Source organism: Euleptes europaea, chromosome 13 (genome assembly GCF_029931775.1).
Source record: "Euleptes europaea isolate rEulEur1 chromosome 13, rEulEur1.hap1, whole genome shotgun sequence".
NCBI lineage: Eukaryota > Metazoa > Chordata > Lepidosauria > Squamata > Sphaerodactylidae > Euleptes > Euleptes europaea.
Window position 1 is genome coordinate 37,617,600 of NC_079324.1, and position 25,657 is coordinate 37,643,256.

At 45.3% G+C, this 25,657-nt stretch overlaps 1 protein-coding gene across 3 annotated transcripts; it reads right to left on the bottom strand.

Annotated features, from left to right (window-relative positions):
* Positions 1–233: 233 nt before the first annotated feature.
* PLS3 (plastin 3) lies at positions 234–25,225 on the bottom strand. Of its 3 annotated transcripts, none has more exons than XM_056859913.1 (17): positions 25,132–25,225; positions 20,529–20,616; positions 17,093–17,256; positions 14,509–14,638; positions 13,861–13,993; positions 12,188–12,269; positions 11,281–11,446; positions 10,593–10,735; positions 9,028–9,054; positions 8,791–8,886; positions 6,622–6,817; positions 5,391–5,469; positions 5,154–5,268; positions 3,903–4,036; positions 2,835–2,958; positions 1,494–1,618; positions 234–564 (listed from the first exon to the last, which is right to left on the bottom strand). In XM_056859913.1, the coding sequence occupies exons 2-17, from the start codon at positions 20,593–20,595 to the stop codon at positions 432–434; spliced, it is 1,914 nt and encodes a 637-aa protein (XP_056715891.1). In that variant the 5' UTR covers positions 20,596–20,616; positions 25,132–25,225; the 3' UTR covers positions 234–431. The 3 variants fall into 3 exon arrangements, with proteins under 3 accessions (XP_056715891.1, XP_056715890.1, XP_056715892.1); XM_056859912.1 differs by having other exon boundaries at positions 25,136–25,224; XM_056859914.1 differs by lacking the exon at positions 9,028–9,054 and having other exon boundaries at positions 25,136–25,223.
* Between the last annotated feature and the right edge of the window lie 432 nt (positions 25,226–25,657).

Sequence of the window (25,657 nt, forward strand, 5' to 3'; positions counted from 1 at the left end):
AGAAGAGCAAAGTGTGTCTTTCTAAAGAGCGGTGCCAGCCACCTCCAGCAGCCCGCCAGAGAACTGAGCATCTGGGGGAGAGAAAGTTTTGGTCACCATTCTGGCAGGCTGCTCCAGGAAGCTATTCTGAGCTGGGTGCAACTCCCTGGGCACGCGAGAAAACAAACCCAGTGAGGGTCAACGCAACTTGGAACTCCACTGAAGGAGAGGTTCTGTGAGACTACACTCCCCCTCCCCAGGAATTCCCATTGCATTCCTGCCTCGCAAAGCAAAATGCGGTGTCCTTTTCTTAAAAACAAACCAAAAATAAAATAAACAACCACTTGTACAGTTCTTTAGGGCTGACAGCATTTCGGGCTGAAAACAGCTGATCTTGCAAGACACGAGCTAAGGAGTGGGGAGGCTTGGGCGCTTTGGTGTGGAGCTCGGTTTTAAACTCTCTTCATTCCTCGGCCCATCAAGCAGGCAAACACCGTCATCACCATCTTGGGCTTCACCTCTACGAGGTCTTCGGGCAGAGCGTAGACTCTGGCGCCAATTCTTCTAGCCATTGACACAGCGTACCTAAGGAGGAGAGCCGTTGTACTGTTGATTTGTATATTTATACCCTGCTTTTCTCCCCAACAGGGACCCAAATAACATACGTATTCACCCGTTCTAACCCTGCAACAACCACCCTGCAGGGTAGCTTAGGATAAGACAGCATGACCGGCCAAGGCCACCCAGTAAGCTTCAGTGGCAGAGTGGGGATTCGAACCTGAGTCTCCCTGATCATAGTCTGACGCTGACCACTTTGCCACGCTGGCTGTCTTGGTAGTTGTAAATGAGAGCCAGTATGTGCAGTGGTTGGGAGTGTCAGACAAGGTCTGGGAAGACCAAAGTTCAAATCCTCACCATGAAATTCACTGGGTGACCTTGGACCAGTTGCTCTTGTTTGGCCTAACCTACCTCACAGGGCTGTGGTTGGGAATAAAATGGAGGAGTGGGAAAACCATTTACACTGCCATGTGCTCCTGGGATGAAGGGAGGGATAGAAGTGTAATAAACAAACGAACAAACAAACAAACAAATAAATAAATATCTTTCCAAGACTCCATCTGGCACTCTAAACAAAGGGGGGGGGTTATATCTACTCATGCACGGGGGACCTGGCACCACAAAAATCCCGTTACCTAGTATGGGTCTGGACTCTCAAAGCAGCAACAGGGAAAATCAGTGTGGTGTAGTAGTCACAGTGTCCAACAAGGATCAGGGAAACTTGGGTTTCCAGCCATTGTGTCTCTTAGCCTAACCTAGCTCACAGGGTTGTTGTTGTGAGAATAACATGGAGGAGGGGGCTACCATGTACCCCACCCTGAATTTCTTGAATGAAGGGTAGGATAAAAATGTACTAAATAAATAAAGGTGAGACCAGAATTCCAAGCGAGGCCCCCAAATGGGCAGAACTCTTAAAAACCAGAAGGCAACCATCAATACGAACTGGAGAGGCTTACTTGGCGTTACTGTGTTTGTCTTCCTCCGATAGATCTCCCGTCTTTACAAGGTCATAATTTATACAACCGGGCTGGATAGCATCGATTAAATCCACAACTGCCAAGCTGCTGCTGATCGACTTGTCCTGGCAAAAAACAACAGGAGGTACTTCAATATATGGCAGGAAGAAAAGCGGGGGAATTATATGCATACAAAAACAGACATGTAATCCAGCAACTGCATGAGAAAATGCACACTGCGGAAACAAGAGCAGCTGTTGCATCTGAAAAGAACGAATGTCTACTGGGGCCTTGTTCTCCCTGAGGGGCTGAACTGTGTGTAGACTCTATCGTTTCAGACAGCAGATGGAGGTGCGCATGATTAAAGCTTCTGCCATACCAAATAAATAAATGGATATCTTTGGTTCTTGTAGGTTATCCGGGCTGTGTAACCGTGGTCTTGGAATTTTCTTTCCTGACGTTTCGCCAGCAACTGTGGCAGGCATCTTCAGAGTAGTAACACTGAAGGACAGTGAAGAGACACTGTCCTTCAGTGTTACTACTCTGAAGATGCCTGCCACAGTTGCTGGCGAAACGTCAGGAAAGAAAATTCCAAGACCACGGTTACACAGCCCGGATAACCTACAAGAACCAATGAACTCTGACCGTGAAAGCCTTCGACAAATGGATATCTCTTCATAGAAAACTATGATGTTATAGAAAGGTTCTAGCCTAGCATTCTCCTTGAAAAACTAGTTTTCTGTGATCAGAAGATTTGGGGGGGAGGGGGACAACAAGCATCTGACTGTGTAAAAACCTCCCACTTTCCACCTGCAAGGATGCAGGCCAGTGAGAACTAGGCTGAATCATTAACAGAACATGGGGATTATGGAAGGAGCCAGAAAACTGTTCACCACAGAAGCATCAGTGCAAGAGCCTATGGCATGACATGCCTGGTGCCTATCCTATATGTACATGTGTGTGTAAAAAGTACAGGACAACAAGGGCCTCAGATCACTAGGAATGGTCACCCCCACCAAGTGTTACAGTCAGTGTGTCTGCAGACCTATTTCTATGGTGGAAAGTGCTGTCAAGTCAAAGCCGACTTATGGCAACCCCATAAAGTTTTCAAGGCAAGAGACATTCAGAGGTGGTTCGCCATTGCCTGCCTCTTTGTAGCAACCCTGGACTTTCTTGGAGGTCTCCCATCCAAGTACTAACCAGGGCTGATCCTGCTTAGCTTCTGAGATGTGACGAGATCAGCCTAGCCTGGACCTATTTCTACAGACATGGAAATCCATCCTCCTAAGTTTGTAAAAAAAGAGGAGGGGAATTTAAACATTAACATACACAGACATCTACCTTAAAGCTCTGAATGGAACTCGACTTCTCTGCTTCTCTCAAGGTCCTGTTCACCCAGCTAACGATGATGTCATCATTGGCTTTCTGACCATCCCCAAGATCTTCAAGGACATTCAGGGTATACCTGACCACAGAAGCAAGACTTCGTTTACTCATTGCACAAAGATAAGAGCTTTTGACAAAAACTACCTTGCTATGTGCAACTCCAGCACCAAGAAGATGGGTTGGTGAGCAAAAAAGGAAAGCAAAGATTTCAAAATCCTAGCACCTGCTACCTGAGATTCTTTAATTGGAGATGCCAGGGACTGAACCTTGGGCCTTCTGCATGCAAAGCATAGCTGTGCCTCTGGGCAACACTCTCTCCAGCATGCCAGCATGGTATAGTGGTTAAGAGCGGTGGTTTGGAGCAGTGGACTCTGATCTGGAGAACCGGGTTTGATTCCCCCACTCCTCCACATGAACGGCGGAGGCTAATCTGGTGAACTGCATTTGTTTCCCCATTCCTACACACGAAGCCAGCTGGGTGACCTTGGGCTTCTCACGCTCTCTCAGCCCCACCTACCTCACAGGGTGTCTGTTGTGGGGAGGGGAAGGGAGGTGATTTTAAGCCGGTTTGATTCTTCCTTAAGTGGCAGAGAAAGTCAGCATATAAAAACCAACTCTTCTTCTTCCTCCTCATGGTTGTGTATGAATGGGGGTAGGGAATGGGAGCACGGCTTCTTTTCTTGAGATAGGTCCAAGTTCTCTTCTTGCTGGTAAATTGTTTTGGGTACTACTACAGCTGAAGCACAGCACAACAGCCCACCCACACCAAAGCAAGGTTATAGTAAAACTGGTAGGACCTATTTCTGGTTTTTTGGGGATATCACTCATGACTATTGGGGTTTTTAGACATATTGGCATCTGGGGAAAGGTACTTCAGGATTAGGCTTATGAAACAGCCAACTTAACAAATGCAAACAGCTCTTCTACCTATGTCTGTCTTTGGAAGCCGTGTCAAACTCCCCCACCACCCAAGGCCTGGGACCGGCATGTGATTACCCATCTTACACCATGGTTTGATAATACCTTCTCATCAGCTGCCACACTAAAGCCAGCGTGAGGGTCTGGTTCCCATCATTGAGATCCTGCCCGCCAATGCCAACCAGGGAGAATTTCGCAGGATGCTTCCCCAAGTCTACGGCATAATTGCAATTTTCTAGCTGTATGCACAGAAAGAGGAGATAGTAGAAAGAAGAGAGGATCAAATTAGAGTTTGAGCCATGACATTACACAAAGTGACATTTAAAGACAACAAATAGCAAAAAATAAAAATAAAAAATAGGAGTGTCAAGTGTCATATTATTTCTGAAGGCCCTGGCTATAGATTGTTGAGAAGGCTTGAAATAAGGAGGTCCATTCATTTTAGGAAAGAATCATACTCTGAAATGAGCAATCCTGCTTTGGAGCCAGATCTGCCGGACCCTTAAACAAAGCGAGGTCCGTCTAAACTGTAACGTAAAACTCACAGGGAATGTAAAGATGCTCCCCAATAAGATCCTGGCAAAATTTGGCTCCAGGGGTGCACAACTCAGACATATAGGATCCTGACTCGAGCCAAATCACTTCCCCTGTAACGGCACTGGTCTCCATGATCTCTGTGTGACCATTGGGAAGGTCAGAACACTACTTTTCGACTGTTCTCTGGCCTGAGAGATGGCGTTCTGATCCTCCCAGGGCCAATTTGCCCACTGCATCTCAGTGGCTTGTGCAAAAGAGAAATATCTTGTGTTCGTAAGTGCCTAGGAAGAAATTTCCCCATTGCATCACAGGGGCTTGTAAACGATTCATGGTGTTGTGATCTCTCCACCCTGGAAACTCCTCATCAGGTCTCAGTGGACCAAATGAAGCAACAAAACAAAACAAAACAAAACAAAAACAAACATTATTTTTTCACACCCCTAGCTTTAACCCTGGAATTTGTCAGAAGTTTCTCAATGAGAACATGGCAAACAAGCTCCACTAAAACCAAGTTCGTCAGCGTCAATGAATCCAGAGTTTCTCAATGAGAAGATGGTGAACTGAAATGCATCTTGCCCAACACGGCCAATCTCCCTCTGCAATGTGGGACTGGTGGGTGTGTTCTAGGATGGACACAGTTGATGCCAAGCAGCAGCAAGGCCCAAGAGGCCTGTCCAGTGGCTGCCCTGAAACTTGACCCAGACCCTTCTACAATGCATGGGGACTCCTCAACGGAAAAACCAATAAGCAAATGCCTTTCTGGAAGGCAGAAACTTGAAACGAAACCCCCACTGCATTACAGCAACCAGACAGTTTTACCTTTTTCATGTTTGCACCAAGTTTTGGATAGGGGGGCTTGTTGACTTTATTCCAGTCTACGGGAACTTTGATCTTTTCGTAGAGCTGTAAAATCACCAGGGCATCCTGCAGGTCTCTAAAATGGAGAGGAGAAGTTAGCTGGGCCTGCTTATGAATGCTGTGCATGTCTGTTGTTTTTAAGCTCTCTTTACAGACTTCACTGGAACTTGGCTGTTCTAGCAATCCGACAAGACTTACGCGTAGAGGTGGTTGACGTGTGGGCTGACGCCCTGGGAATTCATCCAGTTGCGGAATGTTCTCTCTTCTCGGGTCTCACCTGAGGAAAGAACGTGAGATGGAACCAGTGCTATGCATGTATTCTCGGCCAGGGAGCTGTTAGTTAAGACCCTTCGCAAGGTAAGTGTTCAACTGGAAGCTACCTGGTTTTTCAATCATTATTTATTTTGCAATCTGCATATATCCAAAACAGCTCAGTGTTACTCACACCTGAATCTACAGAATCTGCAGTCCTTGTCTAGATAAAAGTTCAGTTTGTAGCTAGGGCTGTTGAAAAAAAATTCGGTAAAGTTCGGCTTCGGCAAAATTCGGCCCTTTTAAATTCGGGAAATGCCGAAGTCCTAACTTCCCTGCTTCGGATCTGCGAAATTCGGTGCGAGATTTGGAGTTCGGGGGGAAATCCCCCCCCCCGCGGGCCTTCAGGGGGCTTCCATGAAGGCGCGCGGGGGGCTCTTTAAACAGATCTGCGCCTCCCAGCTGGAAGGCGCAGATCTGTTTTAGGCCCCCCCCCCGCGCGCCTTCAGGAAAGCCCCGTGAAGGCGCGCGGGGGGGGAGAACAGATCTGTGCCTTCCAGCTGGGAGGCACAGATCTGTTTAAAGGGCCCCCCGCGCGCCTTCAGGGAAGCCCCAAGAAGGCGCGTGGGGGGGGGCTTTAAAAGCAGAAAAAGGCAGATTCGGGAACGCCGAACCTGCTGAATTTATTCGGCGATCGCCCCGAACTCGCCAAATTCGGCACGTCCTTTTTCCGCCTTTTTTTGAGTTTGGTTCCATCCGAACCGGAAACCGCCGAATCGGGGGAAATTCGGCGGTTTTTCGGTTCGAGATGAACCGAATCGACAGCCCTATTTGTAGCTATCCTGTGAAAGAATAATGAATTCTCATGCCTCTCTGCTCCTCCAGTCTCATTTACAATAAAAATGGTGCTTTTTCCCGGGCAAGTTGGAGCCTTATGCCTGACCAATCAGTAAACTAATACAAAGACATGTGACTCCTGGGGTTTCCTAAAACTACAATAACTAGCATGCACTTTTCTAAAAGAGCAAGTACTATTTCCTAGCATATTATTAATACAACATGAACTGCAAACCTACAAATACTAGAAAGCTACTAATTCTGCCTGGGGGAAGCACAGCATGTATGCATTGTCCTTTTGAAGAGAGAGAGAGTCTGGGGGAAAAGCAGGCGCGCTCACCTTCCAGCAGGGTCCAGTCAATGTCCTGGTTCTCAGGCTTGGTGAGCGCTGGGTACTTGTTAAACAAGTTTGCAACGAAGGCCAGGTTCAGCTTAGGGTTACCACTGACAACGTCCGCTGGAGTAACAAACTGCCGGCAGCCCAGCCTGTCTGCCTGCTGCAACATGCACTCGGCCCTCTTCAAGTCATCTTTCTCCTAAACAGGCAGGAGCGGCACAGTCAGTCACAGTGCAGGGATATTTATTAGCCTTTGAGCATCAGCCCATCTATTCAGAGCTGATTTTCTTTTCTATGGCCATTTATGCAGGGTTAATTTTGATGCTAGCTTAAAGCTCTTTTTAAAAATGTGACCTTTAAAATGGCTATTCACGGTCCCAATGCAAAAGGAGAAATTCCACACCCCCAATCGCCTGCTCCTTCGTTCTTTCGTTTCCATAGCCATTAGCAATGATCGTTTGCATAGCTAACATGCAGCCGTGATTCTGCATGCTTCCTTGAGGGGATTCTTCGAGGCGGGGGTGGAGCAAACACAAAAGGTCGAGTTAAAGGGGCTCTTAAGAAATGTGAAGCAGGTATGTGCTGGCTTCACAGTCACTTCCTGAATGATGGTTCAGAGTGAAAAACTAAAAAGAAAAATAAGCGGGACACTTCATTCTGGAATGCACTGCTAATTATCAAGCATAAATGGCCTATGTGTCAAGGGTTGTCAACAGAGCAGCCTCTTCCCAAGGGAGACAGCACAAAGCTATATCCTGGGTCTCAGGCTTGTATACACCACTTTTACAAGGAAAACCCACAGCAAAGTGATGTTTCTTTGCAATCTTTCATGGTTACTTCCCTGTTATAAATGTGTTCTTACCCAGGGAAGTTTTTTTAAAAAAATCAAAGTGTTTTTATGCTGGCATTCCATCATTAACAGACCTTCAAGGTTGCTTATACAAAGGATTTAAAAGCCATGTACAATAATAAAATCTCATAAAGTGAAGATGCACTCATGTGTGAATTTTCCATCATTGTATCCCTCTCTCACCCCATGGGGGTGAATTTAATAAGAAAGAGCAAACATAAAAGAATTACACGGTGGCATTTTCCCAGAAGACATGATGGCACAGAACTGTCCTCAGAGGGCATACTTATTTGTTTTCAAGATCAACCGTATCAGACAAGCACCATGGTACATTTATTTTAAAAAGTATAACATTATGCATGGTGTGGAGAAAGCAGAGAGACTTTTCGCTCTCTCTCTCTCCTCCCTCCTATAATATTACCCCATGGGTGCATCTAATAAAGTTGATGAGGAGAAGGTTTAAGGTAGACAAAAGCAAGCATTTCTTGATGCAACAGACCATTAACTGGCAGAACTCTGGCCAACAGGTTAGATGGCTTTAAAAGAAGATGACAGACTAATGGAGAAGAGGGCCGTCAAAAGTGACTGGCCATGGCCATGATGGCTAAATAGAACCTCCATGTTCAGAGGCAGTGTACTTCCTGAATATTAGTTGCTGGGGAGCAACAAAAGAGGAGGGTAAGGCTTTGGCTGCAGCTCTGTGGCATAGAGTGGTAAGCTGCAATACCGCAGTCCAAGCTCTGCTCATGACCTGAGTTTGATCCCGACAGAAGTCGGTTTCAGGTACCCGGCTCAAGGTTGACTCAGCCTTCTATCCTTCTGAGGTCAGTAAAATGAGGACCCAGCTTGCTGGGGGTAAAGTGTAAACTGGGGAAGGCAATGGCAAACCACCCTGTAAACATAGTCTGCCTAGTAAACGTCGGGATGTGACGTCACCCCAGGGGTCAGGAATGACCCGGTGCTTGCACAGGGGACTACCTTTACCTTTTAAGGCTTTGGCTTTCTGGGGCATCTGGATGGCCACTGTGGGAAACAGGAAGTTAGACCTTTGGACTGATACAGCCAAGCTCTTGTGGTTCCCTGTTTCAAGAGTTCTCACACTACAGCCTGCCTCAATGACCAATCAGGAGCAACACGCATGCCGTGTTCATAATAGGGATACAGCACATAAAAATATGTTTTTTCAAAAAGCATGAATCTCTAATGGGCAATGTATTTTCAGTATAGCCTTAGACTGCATTAAAAATTACATATTTACTCAAAGCCAAAAAGCCCCAAAGCTTGGTAGAGTCACAGCAGACCATCAATGTGCCAGTACTTACATTAAAGCCAGACATGTTAATATCAATCTGTGGCTCTCCTTCTTTCTGCCCTTTGGGTGCAATTTGGTTGAGGAGATGGAAATATGCCCTGGAGTCCTGGAGCCGATTTAAAATAAAAAGAGAATGAGTTAGCAAGCAGCTTGCCTGTTGCAATACTTAACATGTATAATGCTTTCTTCTACTACATTAGCTAAATTGCTGATTTAAAAACTACACAAGTAGAAATCGCTTCTGTACCTTAACAGAGTTATTGAAGTCAGTAAGCTTGCAAAAGTGAAGCACAAAAGCAGAGGGAAAAGCAGGGTGAGAGAGTGCAAGGAAGCACGTCAGATATCCAGGAAGCACAAGAGAGAAGAGAATGAAAGAGGTTAGTGGATCCATTGTGACGGTGGAGAAGAAGAAACAGCTGAATATCACTGGGCTGGCACAATTCTGGGGTACAACTTTTATACCAGCTGTTCCCTTCTCTCCTCTGTGCTTGCTATGGAAACTGGACCAAACCAGACACCTGGTTAGCAATGATTGAACTAGGTTAGGCAACATGTTAGAAAGACTACTGTATACCTAAACATTTTACATACCTTCTACATGCCATAACTTTGCAAGGGATACAGATGGTGGAATTGGTGAATCACTCACCAAGAAAAAAAGCTTTTATTTTTTTCTAAAAGGAAAACATTTCTAGCCTTGTGATTGCAGGGATTTGAGTGTGGGCCTGCTGAAATGCTGGAAGTCAGTAATGTGGCTGGATAAGATTTCAACTGCTTAGGTGGCAGGATTTCAACCCCCTGAGTAAACTTCCATGATTTATCAGAACAAAATGGGTTCAGTATGAATAATGTCTCTTGATGCAAAATATTAAATGTTTTTAGAATGAAGTACATTCAGTTCCCAAACGTGGACAATTAACAGTTGTTTAATGGAGTCATCATGGCGGGTACTGAGAGAAATTCACAGCAGTGGAGTCCATATGTGCATTGAGGTGCAGAACCAAAAGGCACCCCAAACACACTTGGCTGCTGGGATGTAAAGGCTGCCTGAATTGCAATTGCATGAACACAAAACTGTGATACGCAGCCTGGGAGAAGCAGCTCCCTATCTATTTGAACCATATCTGCACCAAAAAAAGAAATGCTGATATTTCCCAAATTGGTGGAAACAGATGGGAGCACTGGTATCAGGCACTGTTGCCTGTATGTGTAAATGGCGGCCACAGCTCAGGAAAAGCTGATATGTTTGAAAAAAGAGATGGGCTAGCCAAACTCTTCCTTCAGGGCAGCCAAAGAGTTAAAGACAGTTAGGTTGCAAGATAAACAGAGAGGCACATAGCAGTGGAGAGGTGGGAGAGCGAGAGAGAGCACCAAGTGGGAAGTGTGTTTAGGGCAGGCTATTCATCTATCTAGTACTTTTCTATCCAGTTTTTCTACCAAGAAGCTCAGAGCAGCACAGAAGGCTCATCATTTTATTCTCACAACATTCCTGTGCAGCAGCTGAGAGAAGCTAGCCCAAGGTCTCCAAGCATGCTTCATGGCAAAGGGGAAATCTGAACCCAGATCTCCCAGATCTTAGTTAGACTCTCTAACCACTCCTCCTTCCAAACATGCTGTTCCTCCCATGCTAGCTAATTAGATGCATATTAAAACCTTGCTAGAGCAGTTTGCTCCTCTCTGCCAGAGTCCAGTTCCACCACCCTGGCCTGGCTTCAGAGCCTTCTCTCCAATCTATTCAGCTTACTGGCACTCCACAAGAGCAAGCCATTCAGATGAAGCCACATCGCCCCTTATCCCAAGGCCTGCTGATACCTTGATCTCCGAGCTGAAGTTATTGATCTTGTGCCACCCGGCATTTTCCAAGTGGAAGTTCGCCCATCTCAGGAGCAGCTCTTCTGGGGACAATTTCATCAGGTCCTCTAAGGTTTCCCCCTCTCGAAGCAATGCAGCCAGAGCTGAAAAGAGGCACACAAGCATGGAGGGGAAAGATCACTGGAGATGCCAGATATGCATTTCAGTCCTCCACAATGACAACTGATGGGACAGCTCTTTTAAATTAAGAGGTGAGCAATCAAAATCAAACAGTATCACATTTGTGTGTGGAGGAAGCCCCTCTCCTCCTAGCCCTAGTGTACTTCCTCAGTATGAGCTATCTTAAAATTGCAAACTAAAATATTCTGACACTTGAGATGCCAATCTAGGCACACCAGGTACATCACATTCTGTGCATGGCATGTGGACAACTCAAGTTCCACTGCAGAGGTTAGAAACACAAATTTATTCAGATTTCTGTGGCTAGAAGCAAAAACCCCTTTGCCTCCATTTTCTCCCTCCCACCCATGCCGCAGTCTTAGAAGAGAGACCGGCACTTCTCCAAAACACAAAGGGAGGGGGGAACCTGGCACATGCATAACACAGCAAACCCTGGAGTTGACACAAGGGAGCTGCCAGGCTGCGGTTAGTCTCCTCTCCAGGTGTGAAAAGTTCAGGTTTCATTTACCTTCATTTCGGCTGAGCTCTATGTCTGCAAACAAGCCGATCTTGATAATCTGCCAGAGGAGTCCCAGGACCAGGTGTGGCTTCCCTTCCCGCAGATCCTCAGCTCCAATGTTGACCACGTGGCACCCAATGGCAGAGGCTGAGTTCAGAGCCAAATTCAAATTCTCCTGCAGGCCAAAGGGCCAGGTTAGTCTTGGGTGAGAGGCTCACAGCTCTCTTCTGAGCCAAAACATCTGACCAACATGTGCCACAGGCTGACAGATGGCCCAAGTTTCCTAGTTATTTTTCCCAAAAAAGCGTTACCTTTGAACTGGGTGGAATAAAAGCTTAACTAGACAGACGGTGGTGTTTAATATTTCCTGGCAACTTTGCTGCAAAGCATGAACTTGCACAGCTGGCAAACTGTAAAGGACAATTTCAGGAGTCCGACGAAGGGAGCTTTGACTCCAGAAAGCTTATGCCCTACAAAATCTTGTTGGTCTCTAGGGTGCTACTGGACTTGAATCTAGCTCTGTAAAAACATGTTAACCTTACAGTTAAATGCCTATGTTTGTTTTAGGAATGTGATCCGGCTTGGGGCTTTGAACTTCCGAGTGGAAAGGGAAAACTAACAGATCTGGGGAAGTCAGTAAGCTGGCCTCGCTAGAAAGCTCTCCCACTCCAATAAGCTCCATGTACATTATTGGTCACGTGCAGACCCCGTCTTCTCACTGCGATTAATATTTACTGAACAGTGTCCCTTTGCAATGAGGCTCCCTTTCAGGAGGAAACAAAGGCACTGTACAAAGGACCCTTTAATAATTAAAGGAAAACAAAACTCCTCTCTTGAGGCAATTCCCTTGGATCAATGAACAAATCCAGCGTTATTTTAGCCTGCTGGAAGAGCCAGTCGGAACAAGATCCCCCACCTGAATTATGAATGGTGTCAGCTTCTTCTTGTTGATTGCTCTTTCATCAATTGTGTCAGGAACGGAAAGGTTGATCATTTTACTAGGAGGAAAAGAGAGAGAGAAGAATATTCAAGTGCTCAGTACATGCGTTGAGTATTTATGCAAAAGGCAAACTGTATTTTCAACTAAAACATGCAGAATCCAATTCAAGTGACACCTGTGATGGCTGAATAATTCCTTATAACTAATTGCGAAACCAGATTTTTTACAAAAGGAAACACTCACAGCAAAACTCTATGAAATAATCACAATACTGTGCATTCTTGAAGAGGGGTGAAGCTCGATAGGAGCCGGAGTGACCCTGTACTGGCATCCGTGCCACTTTACCTCGGCACAAAGTGGCATGGACGCTGCAGCAGGGGCAAACATGCTAGAGCCGGGGAGCTATGGAGCTGCACCAGTCTCCTCTGCCATTGCTGCCACGCTAGCAGGGAAATCCTGGAAGGGAAAGCCTGCGCTGGCATGGGTGGGGGCATTCCCAGGGGCGGAGTTGACATTAGTCAGCTTCCAGACCCCTTTTGCCCCAGGAATGCCTCTTCGTGCTGTGGCATTGATACACCATTAAGCTCTATGGGGGATTTTTGAGGATTTTCTATTTTGTACTGATGAGTAAACAGACAAGTACTGAAATCAGTACCTGGAAGTTTGCCCACAAAATGCAAAAAAAGCAGCTCCCTGGAGCCATTTCAAGTTGGAGAGGCTTAAGCCCCCTTCCTTTTGTACCACACCCCCAATCTGAATTGGGACCCTGAATGCCGTGATTTTTAGAGGGGAAACAGCAAACCATGGAGGTCCATTGATGAATTTCCAGCACCTTGTCTGTTTAAACTCTTAGACATGGAAGTTCAGATTACTCGAATTATGCTAAGGATTTCATCTTTCATCTGGAGCTTTAATTTAGTATACAGACATTTAGTTGGCAGCATTACAACTAGTCAGTGAACTTGTTTAGGAATTGTTTTAAATTCTGCTCCCTAACTGCTGGTTAACCTTTCAGCTTTTAATTTTGGCCTGAAAATTATTTACTATGTTCAGATACCACGCTGGGGGAAGTTTTGGAAATAAAGTGAAAATCTTCTCAGTCAGGTTTGAACACTTATGAAAATAAAATAGCATCTTTCTGTGATTTGTCAGGGCACAATGCCACCACCTTTCTGGAAGCTGGGCAAATCTGGATAAGGTCAATGGCAGGATAGGAGACTGCCTAGGAACACCCTCCAGCCCGGCATGAACACTACCTTCAGCTCCATGGAAGAAAGGCAGGACGTAAATGTAATCAGAATGCTTGCCCTCTTTGAAACATGCAATTAAAATGCACTGGATAAAAACAAATATTTGGAACGAAGAGTAAGATCAAAATTTAATCACATAAAATGCAGTGACTGGAAATGCATCTTTTCGGTGTGGCTGAATCATGACTCTACTACATATGGGTGGAGTGACCTCAAAAAATTAATAAGGAAATATCACCTGTGCCTTATGCATGAACTCAGTTTTCACCAAGCCATCCTAAATTAGAAGGGTGTAATTCTGCTTAGGACTGCACTGCGAGTACAGAGACAGCCATTTCCTCCTCCCTGCATGTTTCTAGTTGCATCTACAATGTGAAACAACCAAAGCTCTCAACTTACCACAGAACAATCCCATCCCCAACAGCTTTGAAGAGATCATCTGTGTTTGGGTTCATTGGAATGACATGCCTGCAATCTGGGTCGTTTTCTAAGGCTTTGTTTATCCAGTTCACAAAGGCGTATTTTTCTTCCTCTAAAAAAGGGAGAGATTGTAAGTCCCCACCCTGTACATTTACCACTCCCTCACCCTGGTGAAGTAACACAGAGCTCAGTGGTACCAGAAAATCTTGCACCAAGTTCCTCACTGCCCAATCTTTTGAGAATAAAAACTATGGGGAAAGGAGAAGGTATGAAATTCTTTAGGGATGTGCCACCAGAAATACCAGCTACACTGGACGTGGCACAGTATTAACAGCTGTGACTTTAGCAACCAAAGGGGGATGTACCTGCATGACGAAAGCTGCCACATACAAACTGCAGAATACGGTTTCTAAAGAAGCGCTGGTCTGGTCTAAAGAAGGGCTGCCAAAATGGACTTCAGCGTGAGGGGGCTGCGTGCTGTCAGTGTAACTTTTTGAAAGGCACGGATCTGCATAAACATAGCTTCTTGACTCCAGTGGGCTTCCCTGACACCAGCTCCTTGGTGGCTTCTAATTCATCGGTTTATTTTGGTTTAGCCCCAAAACTATTTGAATATCACATAAATACCTGAGTAAGAGTGCTGGGTGCCTTCACTAGACAGCTCGGATGTCCCACCAATAGCGCAAATGCCTTCTTTCCGGTTGATCGCTTTTCTGAACGTTTTAGCAATGTCACTGCTCTTCACCTCTTGAAAGATCTAATTTGTTAAATAATGTTATAAAAAGAAAATATATATTTAAAAAATAATGATTACAAAACATGCAGCATTTTCAGGCTAGTACTCAATGAGCTGATAAACGTATCTGTGGAATGTATCGTTGTCAGATAGCAAATTGGGTATTCAGAAGGCTGAATACTCCTCCATACAAAAAAGGAGTGTAGCAGAAAATAAAGACTTAAGGGAGAAGGCTAGACTCGAACCCTCTTTCTGGGATGCTTGTTTTCTATGTGAAGGTGTGTTTTTTTTTTTTTAATAGAATCATGATTTCTGTACCTCAGTGATATTACCTCAGTGATATTGGGGAAAGACCGTAGCTCAGTGGTAGAGCATCTACTTGGCATGCAGGAGGTCCCAGGTTCAGTCTACGGCATCTCCAGTTAAAGCAACTAGGCAAGTAGGTGATGTGAAAGACCTCTGCCTGAGACCCTGGAAAGCTGCTGCCAGTCTGAGTAGACAATACTGACTTTGATGGACCAAGGGTCTGATTCAGTATAAGGCAGCTTCATGTGTACTCAGATATAGGACAAATTCACCAGATACAACTCAGTGAGAGTTCTAGGTAACTATGTGGGAGTAGAGCAGTTTTATGTATGTGCGTGTCCACATGTGTTCAAGAGTGACAGATTTTTGGCACAACACCTGCTAGCGGGAGAAGGTTTTAAGATCATAAGAACATAAGAAGAGCCCTGCTGGAGCAGACCACTGGTGCATCTACAGCATCCTCTTTCACACTGTGGTCACCTTGTTGCCTTGAAAGGCCATCAAACAGGGTATAGAGGCAAAAATCCTGATGTTGCCTCCTAAGCTCTGATATTCAGAGGTTCCCTGCCTCGGAATAGGGAGGTTCCCTTTAGTTGCCATGGCAAGTAACTATGGATGAACTCATCCTCTGTCTAATCTCATTGTAAATGCGTCCATGCTGACAATTAATACTACAATTTAATTACTCATTGTGTAAAGAAGTACTGCCTTTTGTCTATGCTAATTGCCCACTGGGATGGCTTTCTTGGAAGTCAGACACCACCCCACAGGGTTTCTCCACCATCACATAAATTTCCCACTACACCAGGGTTCTCAGTGGGATTTGTAAAAGGGTTCAGGCAGATAATGTGGTAGGAACATGATGGTTTGCTTTTACAGCAAACAAGAACAAAGTTTATTCAGAGGGATACACACAACTGAAGTAAATATTAACACTTAACCGGGAGTTGTGGGGAGTTAGGTTTCAAACAATACATGTCTAAAGAAAAACATTCTCAGGCAGGTTTATAATATATAAATACAGCACGCTGCTGCAACCAAATTTCATACTGGACCCTGCAATCCCTGCTGGCATACTGCAACACCTCAGTTACCCAGGCAGGTGAACTGAGCGCTTCATAGATCAATTCACTCTCTTGCTAAACTATCCCTTCCCTCTTATTCCTAACTCCCACCCACCAGTCCTCAACCCCATACTCCCTAAATCTCCCGTCATATCTTAATATTTCCCAGTACAACACTCCTATTGGCTGGCTCAGAGTGCTGCTCTGATTGGCTCCTGTGATGCTGGGGTACATTTCTGTGCTCTATGTGTCACACTGAACAATTTCATTGGGTACCCCCAAGTACCAGTATGAGAACTTTTGTCCCTGCACAGATCTTTGAAGGCAGCTTGCAGCTTCCACAGATGCATTTTTGGAAGGGGAGGGGGAAGAAACCCACTCTGTAACACCAGGGGAAAACTATACACAGCTCAGTGTCATATGTAGTTTGGTCCTTAGGAAACGAGTTTTGAAAGACAATCTATGAGCAGGTTTTTGTATTAAATCTTTCCAAAATCCAAATCATAACAAAGCAGGAACCAGAACATTAAGATGAAGAAGACCTTCTGTTTCCTACATATTAAATCATGATTTGCACCCAGATAAATACATTTGACCTGCTTTGACTCTAGACAACCTGATAATTCTTAGTGCGATTTTGGATTCATCCCCCATACCACATCAGATCCCCTCCCCAATACCACATCAGTCACTGTGGGGGTAGGGAGGCTATACCAAGCCTGGCAACCAGTGGGAGGCTTGGGGGAACAGGGATATGGTGGGGTGATATCGGTGATGTCATTGACACCACTACGTTACTTCTGGGTACAATCCAGAAGTGACACTGGTTAGCACTAGGAATTGTCAGAAACTCTGTGGTAAAACATAGAGTTTCCCATAATTCCTAGAGCTCCCCATTGTCACTTCTGGAGTATGCCCAGAAGTGACATACTGGCACAGAGGCCAGCAATGTTTCTACTTTTCTCCTGCTGCTGCTCCAATTATTTCTGTTCAGTCCTAGAATGTTATTTTCCTATGGTTCAGAGATGGGAGAGCTGGTTTTCTTGCAATGCAGAGAACCACAGAAAACTTGGAGTAGCAGCATGGAACCTTAAAACATGCTTACGTAAACAAATTCTTCAAAGCTGATCCTTCCATCTTTGTTTTTGTCACCATCGATCATGAGTTTCTGAATGATCTCCCTCACTTTGTAGCCAGGAAGAGGCAGGTTGGCTTCTTTGAAGAGCTCGTGCAGTTCATAGTCGCAAATAAACCCATTGCTGTTGAGGTCTGGCACATACAAGGAAGAGACAGGCAGAAAAGCAAGTTGTGATATGGGTGAAATATTGCTTGGTAGCAACCCAGCAAGTCTAGGACTTTGTCATAGTAACCCCCCCCCCCATAGACACACACTTTAGGGAGGATGCTTGGCTACCTCATAACCAATTCCTCTTGCACAGCACTCTTTGGGCCCAGGGTAAACTTGGCTCCTGGCCTAACATATTCAGAGTGAGAGCGGCTCTCCAGGGCCTCGAGCAGAGAAAGGCCTTTCCCAACACTTGCAACCTGAGATGGTTTAGCAAGTGGGCGCCGAGGAACTGGAAATTTTCTGCATGCAAAGCAGGTGCATCACCATGGATACCTGAGCCACCCATAAGTTTTTCTGCACAGGCTCCCTGTGTACAGTTCAACTTTGTGGCTTGGTTGGCATCTCCTTTTTTGTTATTGTTGTTGCTAACTTTTAAGTAAAAGTATGGGATGGCTGCAGGATCGAGTTTGTACACTAGAGGGCAGTTCCAGGTTCACAAGCAAACATGCTGGACAGCTTTCTGGATCTGGCTGGCTTCCCAGAGCCACCGAGGCAAACTCTGGATCAAAGAATTCTTCCTTTCTTTGTGGATCAAATCTCTAGCCCTCTCCCCCCATTTCTTGGATAATGTGCCCCTCTGGCAACTTCACATGCATCCAGTAAAATGGAAAAAGAAAAGGCCCTTTCTGCATAGCACGGCAGGATGCAGAAGCTCAGTGAGGAGGCGGATACTATCCGGTGTTCACTATTGCGGATCAGGCAGGTGGTCTAACTGCTTTCAGATGTTTTTCCAAATAACAAAATTTAGATTCTTTTAAATGGGTTAATTACATCCATTACTCCAATAAATTTAGTTGTCAATGGAACAATAATTCCATTGCGTTTTTGGACACTATGATATACAGAGATCCTAAAAACAGGTTAGCAGTAAAAACATACTTTAAACCTACAGGCAGAAATTCTTTCCTTCGTTTTCATTCCTGTCATCCAAAGCATTTATTAAACAACCTCCCATATGGACAATTTTTACACATCAAACAAAATTATTCGATTCAAAGGGATAACAAAATTTAGATTCTTGTCTGCCACCTTACCGGCTTTTCTGCATTGGCACACAAGGCCTGGGAGCTCCCTCCTTTCTCAGAGTATCCAATGGAGAGAACCTTCCGCCCCAAGAAACAGCAATTGTAGAATCTGGAGCAACTGTCTTATTTTTATACTGGGTTTAGCAAGAGCTGTTACAGAGCAGGGCAAGCTGTGAGCGAGGGGGGAGGGGCTCCCATTCAAATCTTAGCTGCAGCATTACGCAAGCTATTCTCTTCCACCTTAGCACCCATCCCTCGCATAATGAGCCCCAGGTGGGGTTGATAATGCCACCATACCTTGTAACAGGCTTTCACGAATCACCATCACCCCATCCTGCCACTTAAGGTTTGCTAATGAGGTCTTACTGAAGTGTGGAATCTAACCTGGCTCTGCAAATAGCAGGGCCTTGTCTATGACAGCCAAAATGCTTACCATCTAGACATTAGGAAGAATTTTCTAACAGAGTGGTTCCTCGGTGGAACAGGCTTCCTTGGGAGGTGGGGTGAGCTCTTCCCTGGAGGTTTTTAAGAAGAGGTTAGATGGCCATCTGTCGGCAATGCTGATTCTATGACCTTAGGCAGATGATGAGAAGGAGGGCATCTTGGCCATCTTCTGGGCATGGAGTAAGGGTCACTGGGGGTGGGGGGGAGGTAGTTGTGAATTTCCTGCATTGTGCAGGGGGTTGGACTAGATGACCCTGGTGGTCCCTTCCAACTCTATGATTCTATTCTATGAAAGGTTCCATAGAAATGTGTCTAGCTCCCACTCTACCTGGAAACTTTTTTCTCCCACCTTGCCTTGTTCTGTTGTTGTTCTGCAATTCGTTTATTTTATTTTTTAATTTCTTGAAAAGTATACTGTCCATTTGTAAATAAATAGCACCCTGACCTGGATGGCCCAGGCTAACCCAATCTCATTAGTTCTTGGAAGCTTAGCAGAGTCAGCCCTGGTTAGTGTTTGGATGGGACCAAGGAAGTCCAAGGTCACGACACAGAGGCAGGCAACGGCAGACCACCTCTAAAACTCTTGCCTTGAAAATCCCACGAGGGGTCGCAATAAGTCGCTTGTGACCTGACGACAAAAGAATAAAAAGCTACTCACCTGGCTGCCTGTAGCGAGTTAGGAATTAATTGCCTCAGGGCAAGGCAACATGATGAAAATTATTACCTTTTATGCCACAAATGATTAACAGAGGGATATTTAGGTGTTCATGGGGCCAGTCAGTTTTGTGGACTTTTTTTTTTTTTTTTTTTTGCAAAGGTGTCTTATAAGTTTATTGTAAATATCACTAAAACAATATATATGAAATGCTCGGGAAAAAGTATTCACATTAATTACTATTTTATTAGCCTTATTGTTAGTGAAGGAATCCTGACTCAAAGAACCTGAGTCATATGCACATATGAAGTTGCCTTATACTGTCCTTTGAGATCCTCTACCACAGGGATGTCGAGCTCCTTTGTTACGAGGGCCAGATATGACATAAATGTCACCTGGTTGGGCCAGGCCATGCCTTGCCAGCCCAAATTGGGATGGGGGGATGGCTGCCTCACGGACCAGATAAGTGCTCTCAAGGGGCCGCATCCGGCCTGCAGGCCATATGTTTGACACCCCTGCTCTAGAAAGTAAAGGATCTCAGTTAGCAAGCATTGGGAAACCCCCTTATCTGTCTGAGATACCAGAGAGTTTAACTGGAGGCACTGACAGGGACTGAACGTTCTGCTTACAAAACTGGTGCTCTGCCACTCAGCCACAGTCCCCAGTCATTCAAAGGAAACGTTGGACTGGAGGATTCATTTGTGTGGTCCATGCTTAGCCATCAGATTTTTCAGTTCATTGACAGCCAAAGTTATAAGGATCTGGTGCAACATCTACCTCGACTCTACCTCACTTTTGGCTGGCAGGCAGCATAATATCACAAAAGCCACTGAGAACAATAGAGGAATATTGCCACATGGGGCAGGGGCGAAGAGCCCTATCAGTATTCCTCTCCTTAACTCTACACCGGTAATTTAATCTTGTGCAAATACAAGCAAACGTTAGGGGAAGAGGGGATGTATAAATACACGACAGCTGCACAAATGCTCTTACCAGGGAGCCAATCCAATGTCTGGCTCTCAACACCAAATGCATAATCCATGACAGCAGAAGCCATCTTTCCACTTACCCACTTTGGCAAAGGCCTCTCGGAGTTCTTCTAGTTCATCTTTGGATATCTGTGTAACGTTGGCCATTTCATGCACTACAAGAAGGACCTGCAGAAAAGAGAGAGGAAGACATAAATGAGTTAGGAAAATGAGCGCCTGTGACCAAAAGACCCATTAACTAACAGAGTCTGCCATGAAATAAATAGAAAATGGACAACTGCTGAATCTCTTGAAGCTGAAATTTCTCCAACCAGAAGAGAGGTATACCCCATCCCCTCCCCCAGTCCTAGATAAACCATTAGTGTTGTTAATATTTAGCTCTGTCTGTAACCATTTTCTTCTGAGAACAGCACAAACTGTGACTGCCCTTCAGGATTCATTATCATGCATGCTTCAAACGGAAAAAAGCAGCACACAAAAATCCATGAAATATCTTTTGGCAATGGATATTTCTGTTGATTGCTATGGAAGATGACCACAGGTAATGCTTCGGGGTGCAAAACCCCAGGCATCAAGTAGCTGGAGGCACCCTACAAATCTGGCCTCGTGACTAGAAGATCAGGAAGCAAGTTTCTTCTCCTATTGGGCTCCTAGGAAATCTTGCTGGTTCCCGAGTTTTGCAAAACTCTCTGGAAATGCATCTTTCTAGATACACATGTAAAAAATGCCTTGCAATTAACTGTTAAACAGATGCACAATTTCATTCTGGTCTTGTGGAGTGTGCGTTTAATGAATAGCTCTTAACTAACATTCTGGGTTTTTAGCATCTACAGAGAAGATATGCTCCAATAATTATATACAGTTCTGCTTTCCTTTCTGAACTGGTTTTCACTGTCCTGGCTTCAGACTACCCAGAAACACTGGCAAATTGTTAGCAGACACACTTTCTCCCAACACTTTGACGGATCTGCATCCTTCTTGGAAATTCACCTGAGACAAAACACGTTTCAGAAGTGCCGTAAAGCTCTCTCTTGCAATGAGAATCCTTCCAACCTAGGACAAAGGAACTGGCAAAGTGGGCAAGGATGTGGGGAGAGGTCCATGTAGAAAGCGAGGCCAAAATTCTCCCCTCTGTGGGCAACAGCAGCACACACCCCAAAAAGAGGGAAGGGACTTTGAAGACAGAGCCAAGGCTACATAAGCCACAAGCATTCTCATTCCTGCAGTAAAACGCAGAGTTGTGCTACATACTGGATAGAGCAATAATTCGCCCTGTATTATCAATGCCAAACCAACAGCCAGCACCCTGCATTACAATAGAGGGTTACACATTTCCAGCTGAATATGGAAAGGGAGTCACAAGGTCTTTCTGGCAAGGGAGGAGCAGGCCATAAAATGGGTCATACCAAAGCATTTTGTCAAGTGGTGGCTGCTTGCCAGACTATGTTGTTTGAACAAGCACTGAGAGTGTCCTCCTCCCCGCCAAAATGTTTGCAGAGTGACTAAAGAGAATCTGCTTGTCGTTTCAAGCTTCGAGTGTGCTCACAGCAATTGTTATGTTTAGAATGCATATTGCCTGAGGTTGCAAATATTTAGTTTGAGTGTGTTATTTTGTGTGTTCAAAGAATAGTTTCTAATGGGGTGTGTGTGTCTGTGTGTGAAAAGGTCACAAAATAAAAACAGGGTAAGTGCCGGAGCCTCCAGGGAAAAGAGGCACCCTAAACATCTAGTGCTTCTGTAGCACTATCTGCAGTGGCTTTATCATACGCATCTCTTTGCACCCAGAGTATGGCTGATGTCATATAGTGTCAGGAAGGAATTTTCCTTCCCCATCCCAGATCAGAATGACAGTGTCCAGAATGGATAGAAGGAGAGCAGGTGGTTCCCTTCCCCTACCGTGTGTGGCTTGACCATGTCTTTGAATGATCCAACACTACTGGCAACTTGGCTCACTGATCAACCAGGCTCCCTTGATCTTAGCTTGTGGCTAAATCTATGGTAGACTCTGCTTTTGTGCTATGGTTGGGGAGGAACGGGCACGCCATGCTTCTAGTTCCTACTATCCCATTAATTTTTTGAAAGTGCACACTTGCTTAAGGCTTGCTTGGAAGCAGCTGACTGAAACACTCCAGTGTTTTGCTTCCCATACTCCCCACCCCCAGTTTGCTGTTTCATTCTGTTAGTGACTGGGCACACTGGATTTTTGCACAGCACACTAGGGAATACGCACAAATCAGAGTACCAGAGAAAGGTGAGCCTCCCCATTACTATTATCATGGTATCTAATAGTAAAGTGAGTGGCTTTTGCTGATTAAGAAAGCAGCCAAATCAGGCCATCTAAAGTCAGGAAATGGGGTTCCATATAGAATCCTGGACAGGGAGATTTGGATGTGTGTATGTAGGGGTGTAATGGTTAAGAGTGACAAACTCTAATCTGGAGAGACAGGTTCAGTGCCCCACTCCTCCCCATGAAGCCTGCTGAGTGACCTTGGGCCAGTCACAGTTCTCTCAGAACTCTTTCAGCCCACACAGAGGCAGGCAATAGCAAACTACCTCTGAACAACTCTTGTCTTGAAAATCTTATGGGGTTGCTGTGACTTGATGGCACAGGCACACACATGAGGGAAGCTTCCAATTATTTTTTTCACGTTCCCTCTTGCAGTTTATCATTGGCCCCAGTTTGTAATTTTATAAAAGCAAAGTAGAGCCAAATCTCCTCCCACTCCCAACTACTAGCATCTCCCACCAACTGGATAGCTTGTACACCTTTGCTGCATTCAGAAGCTAGTCCTGTGTGCAATTACACACACACATGTATGCACACACTAACACACACACACACTTTAGTTCCTCTGTCAAAATCTACTCCCCAGGCTGGGAGGCAGCTCCCCAGTGAATGCTGAATATTCAGGGAACTTCTTGCAACAATGGAGAAGTGTAACAAAAACACAATTCTCTCTCACACACAAACAGGAAGCGAAGGCAAGTGACCACACAGTAGTTACAAGGGGGAAAAGGGGGGGCAAAAGGGAGATTTCCCTATTTGGCCAGTTCTGAGGCTCCGAGCATCTGAGAAGACTAAAATTACCTACATGTTCACAGTAGATAGGCTTCGTTGTAAGCTTTGTTATAGCAAATGAAGAGCTGAAATATCAGCAAGCCAGGGCTGCTTCCCAGCTGGCTACAAACCATTCTGACCAAGCTTCTGGTCATCTGGGCAATTTATATTACCTCAGCGACGGACCGTTTTGAGCTTCTGAACTAACACCGGTGTCCAAGCAAGGGCTGAGGCTTGATTTCTGTCAGGGAATCAGCAACCCCAGCTGCTACCAGGTGAGAAACACCCACAGTTTAAACACAGGCTAACAGTGGCACCCAGGGGAGGGGAGAGAGAGGAACGGCAGGTAAACAGGTTGAAGGGACCAAGCCAGCTTTTATAGGAGTTTCTTCGATAAACAGGTTGTCATCAGCAAGCTTTACCTGCCATTGCAGCTTTGTTGCCCCAGCAAGCTGACCTTGCAAAGGCAAAAGTTTTAAAGCCAAGGCCGATTCCTGCCAAGTAGAATCAATTTAGACAAAAGTGTTATTCAGCTGGATAAAGTGAGGCTCTGGCCCATAAAAGTTTCTGCCGTGACTGAACCGTTCATCTTTAAAGCACCACAGAACTCTTTTGTTGTTTTGGCTGCAAAAGGCTAGCGTGGCCGACCCCTCGGGGATTTGAAGTTAGAGACTGAGAGATATGGCCCAGACATTGAAACCAAAGAAAGGGGAAGATTATAGTTGTGTGAAAGAAGACAGAAAAGGGAAAAACATTCTTTAAAAAGAGCTAATGCAGCATAACAGCCAAGAGTCCCTGGTTTGAATCTCCCTCTTCCATACACTCATGGAGTGGCCTTAGGCAGATCACTGTCTCACCTTATCAAGCAATGTGGTGGATAAGAATACTGACCTACCTTGCAAAAAGCAGGTTCACAAGTTTCAGGAACACACATACAATCTGTACAGTTTGGTTTTTCTTTATATCTGTATTGAGTAATTCTCACATTACAGTCAACACATGTACATCAGAACATGTGATACGAATCCCACATTTATCCAGGTACTGGTCCTCAGTTTCTAGGGCTACCAGTCCCATGGTGGGGGGAAGGAATCCACCCCCAAGCAGTGGCAGGAAATGGCCCTTGGTCCTATGGTGTGGAATATTAAGAAGTTTGTAGCTCTTGTCAGTAAGAATTTAGAACTGAGAGAAATGCGAGAGGTTTGCTGTTGAGAATGGGTCAGAGCAGCAGTGTTAGTCCAGCCGGAGTCCCGCCCTCATCACATAAATGGCATGGGTGGAATGCCACAGATTAAAAGGATGCTCTCAGAATATCTTGAAGACCACAGGGAAAGTGGCTGTTGTCTTGGGTCAAATTATTCCAGTTGGATGTAAAGGGGAAGAATATACTGGAGTCAGGAGTGCAGGCTTCCAGCCAAGAATATACTGGAGGGCTGCATCGTGGCAAACAATACAAGAAGAAGGCTACATCTCTCCCTCTCTCTCACACACACACACTGACTCAAGCCTTCTAAGATGCTTCTCATACACACACTTTTGAAGGGAAAGCCCTCTTCATCAGGAAAGTGAGATTTAAAAAAAAACAGGCCTGCTTAGTGAACACACACCTTTGAAGCGGTTCTTACTTACGGTGTTCTAGTTTGTGTAACAGGGTCACCCTCTGGGCCAGGAATGCATAGAAGCAGAGCTGCAGCCAACTGGAGATTGCGGCTGTGGGGATTCAGGCCCTGTTTGGGGATGGGGGCGGGGGAGAAGAGAGAGAGATGTCGGTTAATAATGCCTGGTCGGCTCTATTAAACATAGAGAACAGTGAGGTCAGCTACTGCTTTCAGAAACAGAGCATGCTAGTAAAACCACTTGTAATGTTTTTATAAAGGGGAAAGAGGCTTTGGGAGGGTGGAGTTTGGTGGGGTGAGGTAGTACTAAGGCGGAACGTGTCTGGAACGCTGCAGTTATCGAAGTCTCAAGGATAGCTTGGTTCAATTCTAGACAGGGAGGAGGCAGTTTATGAGCTACAGAGCTCTTTCCTGTAGCCCACTTGAGGTTCCCAGAGAAGTATAATCACTGCAGACCCAGTTCCCACATGGAGGAGAGCCATGCACGCTACCCACATGCTCCTTTGCTATTTACTTCCTCTTTAGCTTGCAGGTG

Bases quoted from the DNA above. Each gene is read 5' to 3' on its own strand.
- PLS3 (XM_056859913.1), bottom strand. From the start codon at position 20,595: ATGGCCAACGTTACACAGATATCCAAAGATGAACTAGAAGAACTCCGA. The intron at 12,270-13,860 runs GTAAGTTGAGAG...TTTTCCTCCTAG, and splicing joins GGGGATGGGATTGTTCTGTG to TAAAATGATCAACCTTTCCG. The intron at 9,055-10,592 runs GTATCAGCAGGC...CACTTTTGCAAG, and splicing joins ACTTCAGCTCGGAGATCAAG to CTTACTGACTTCAATAACTC.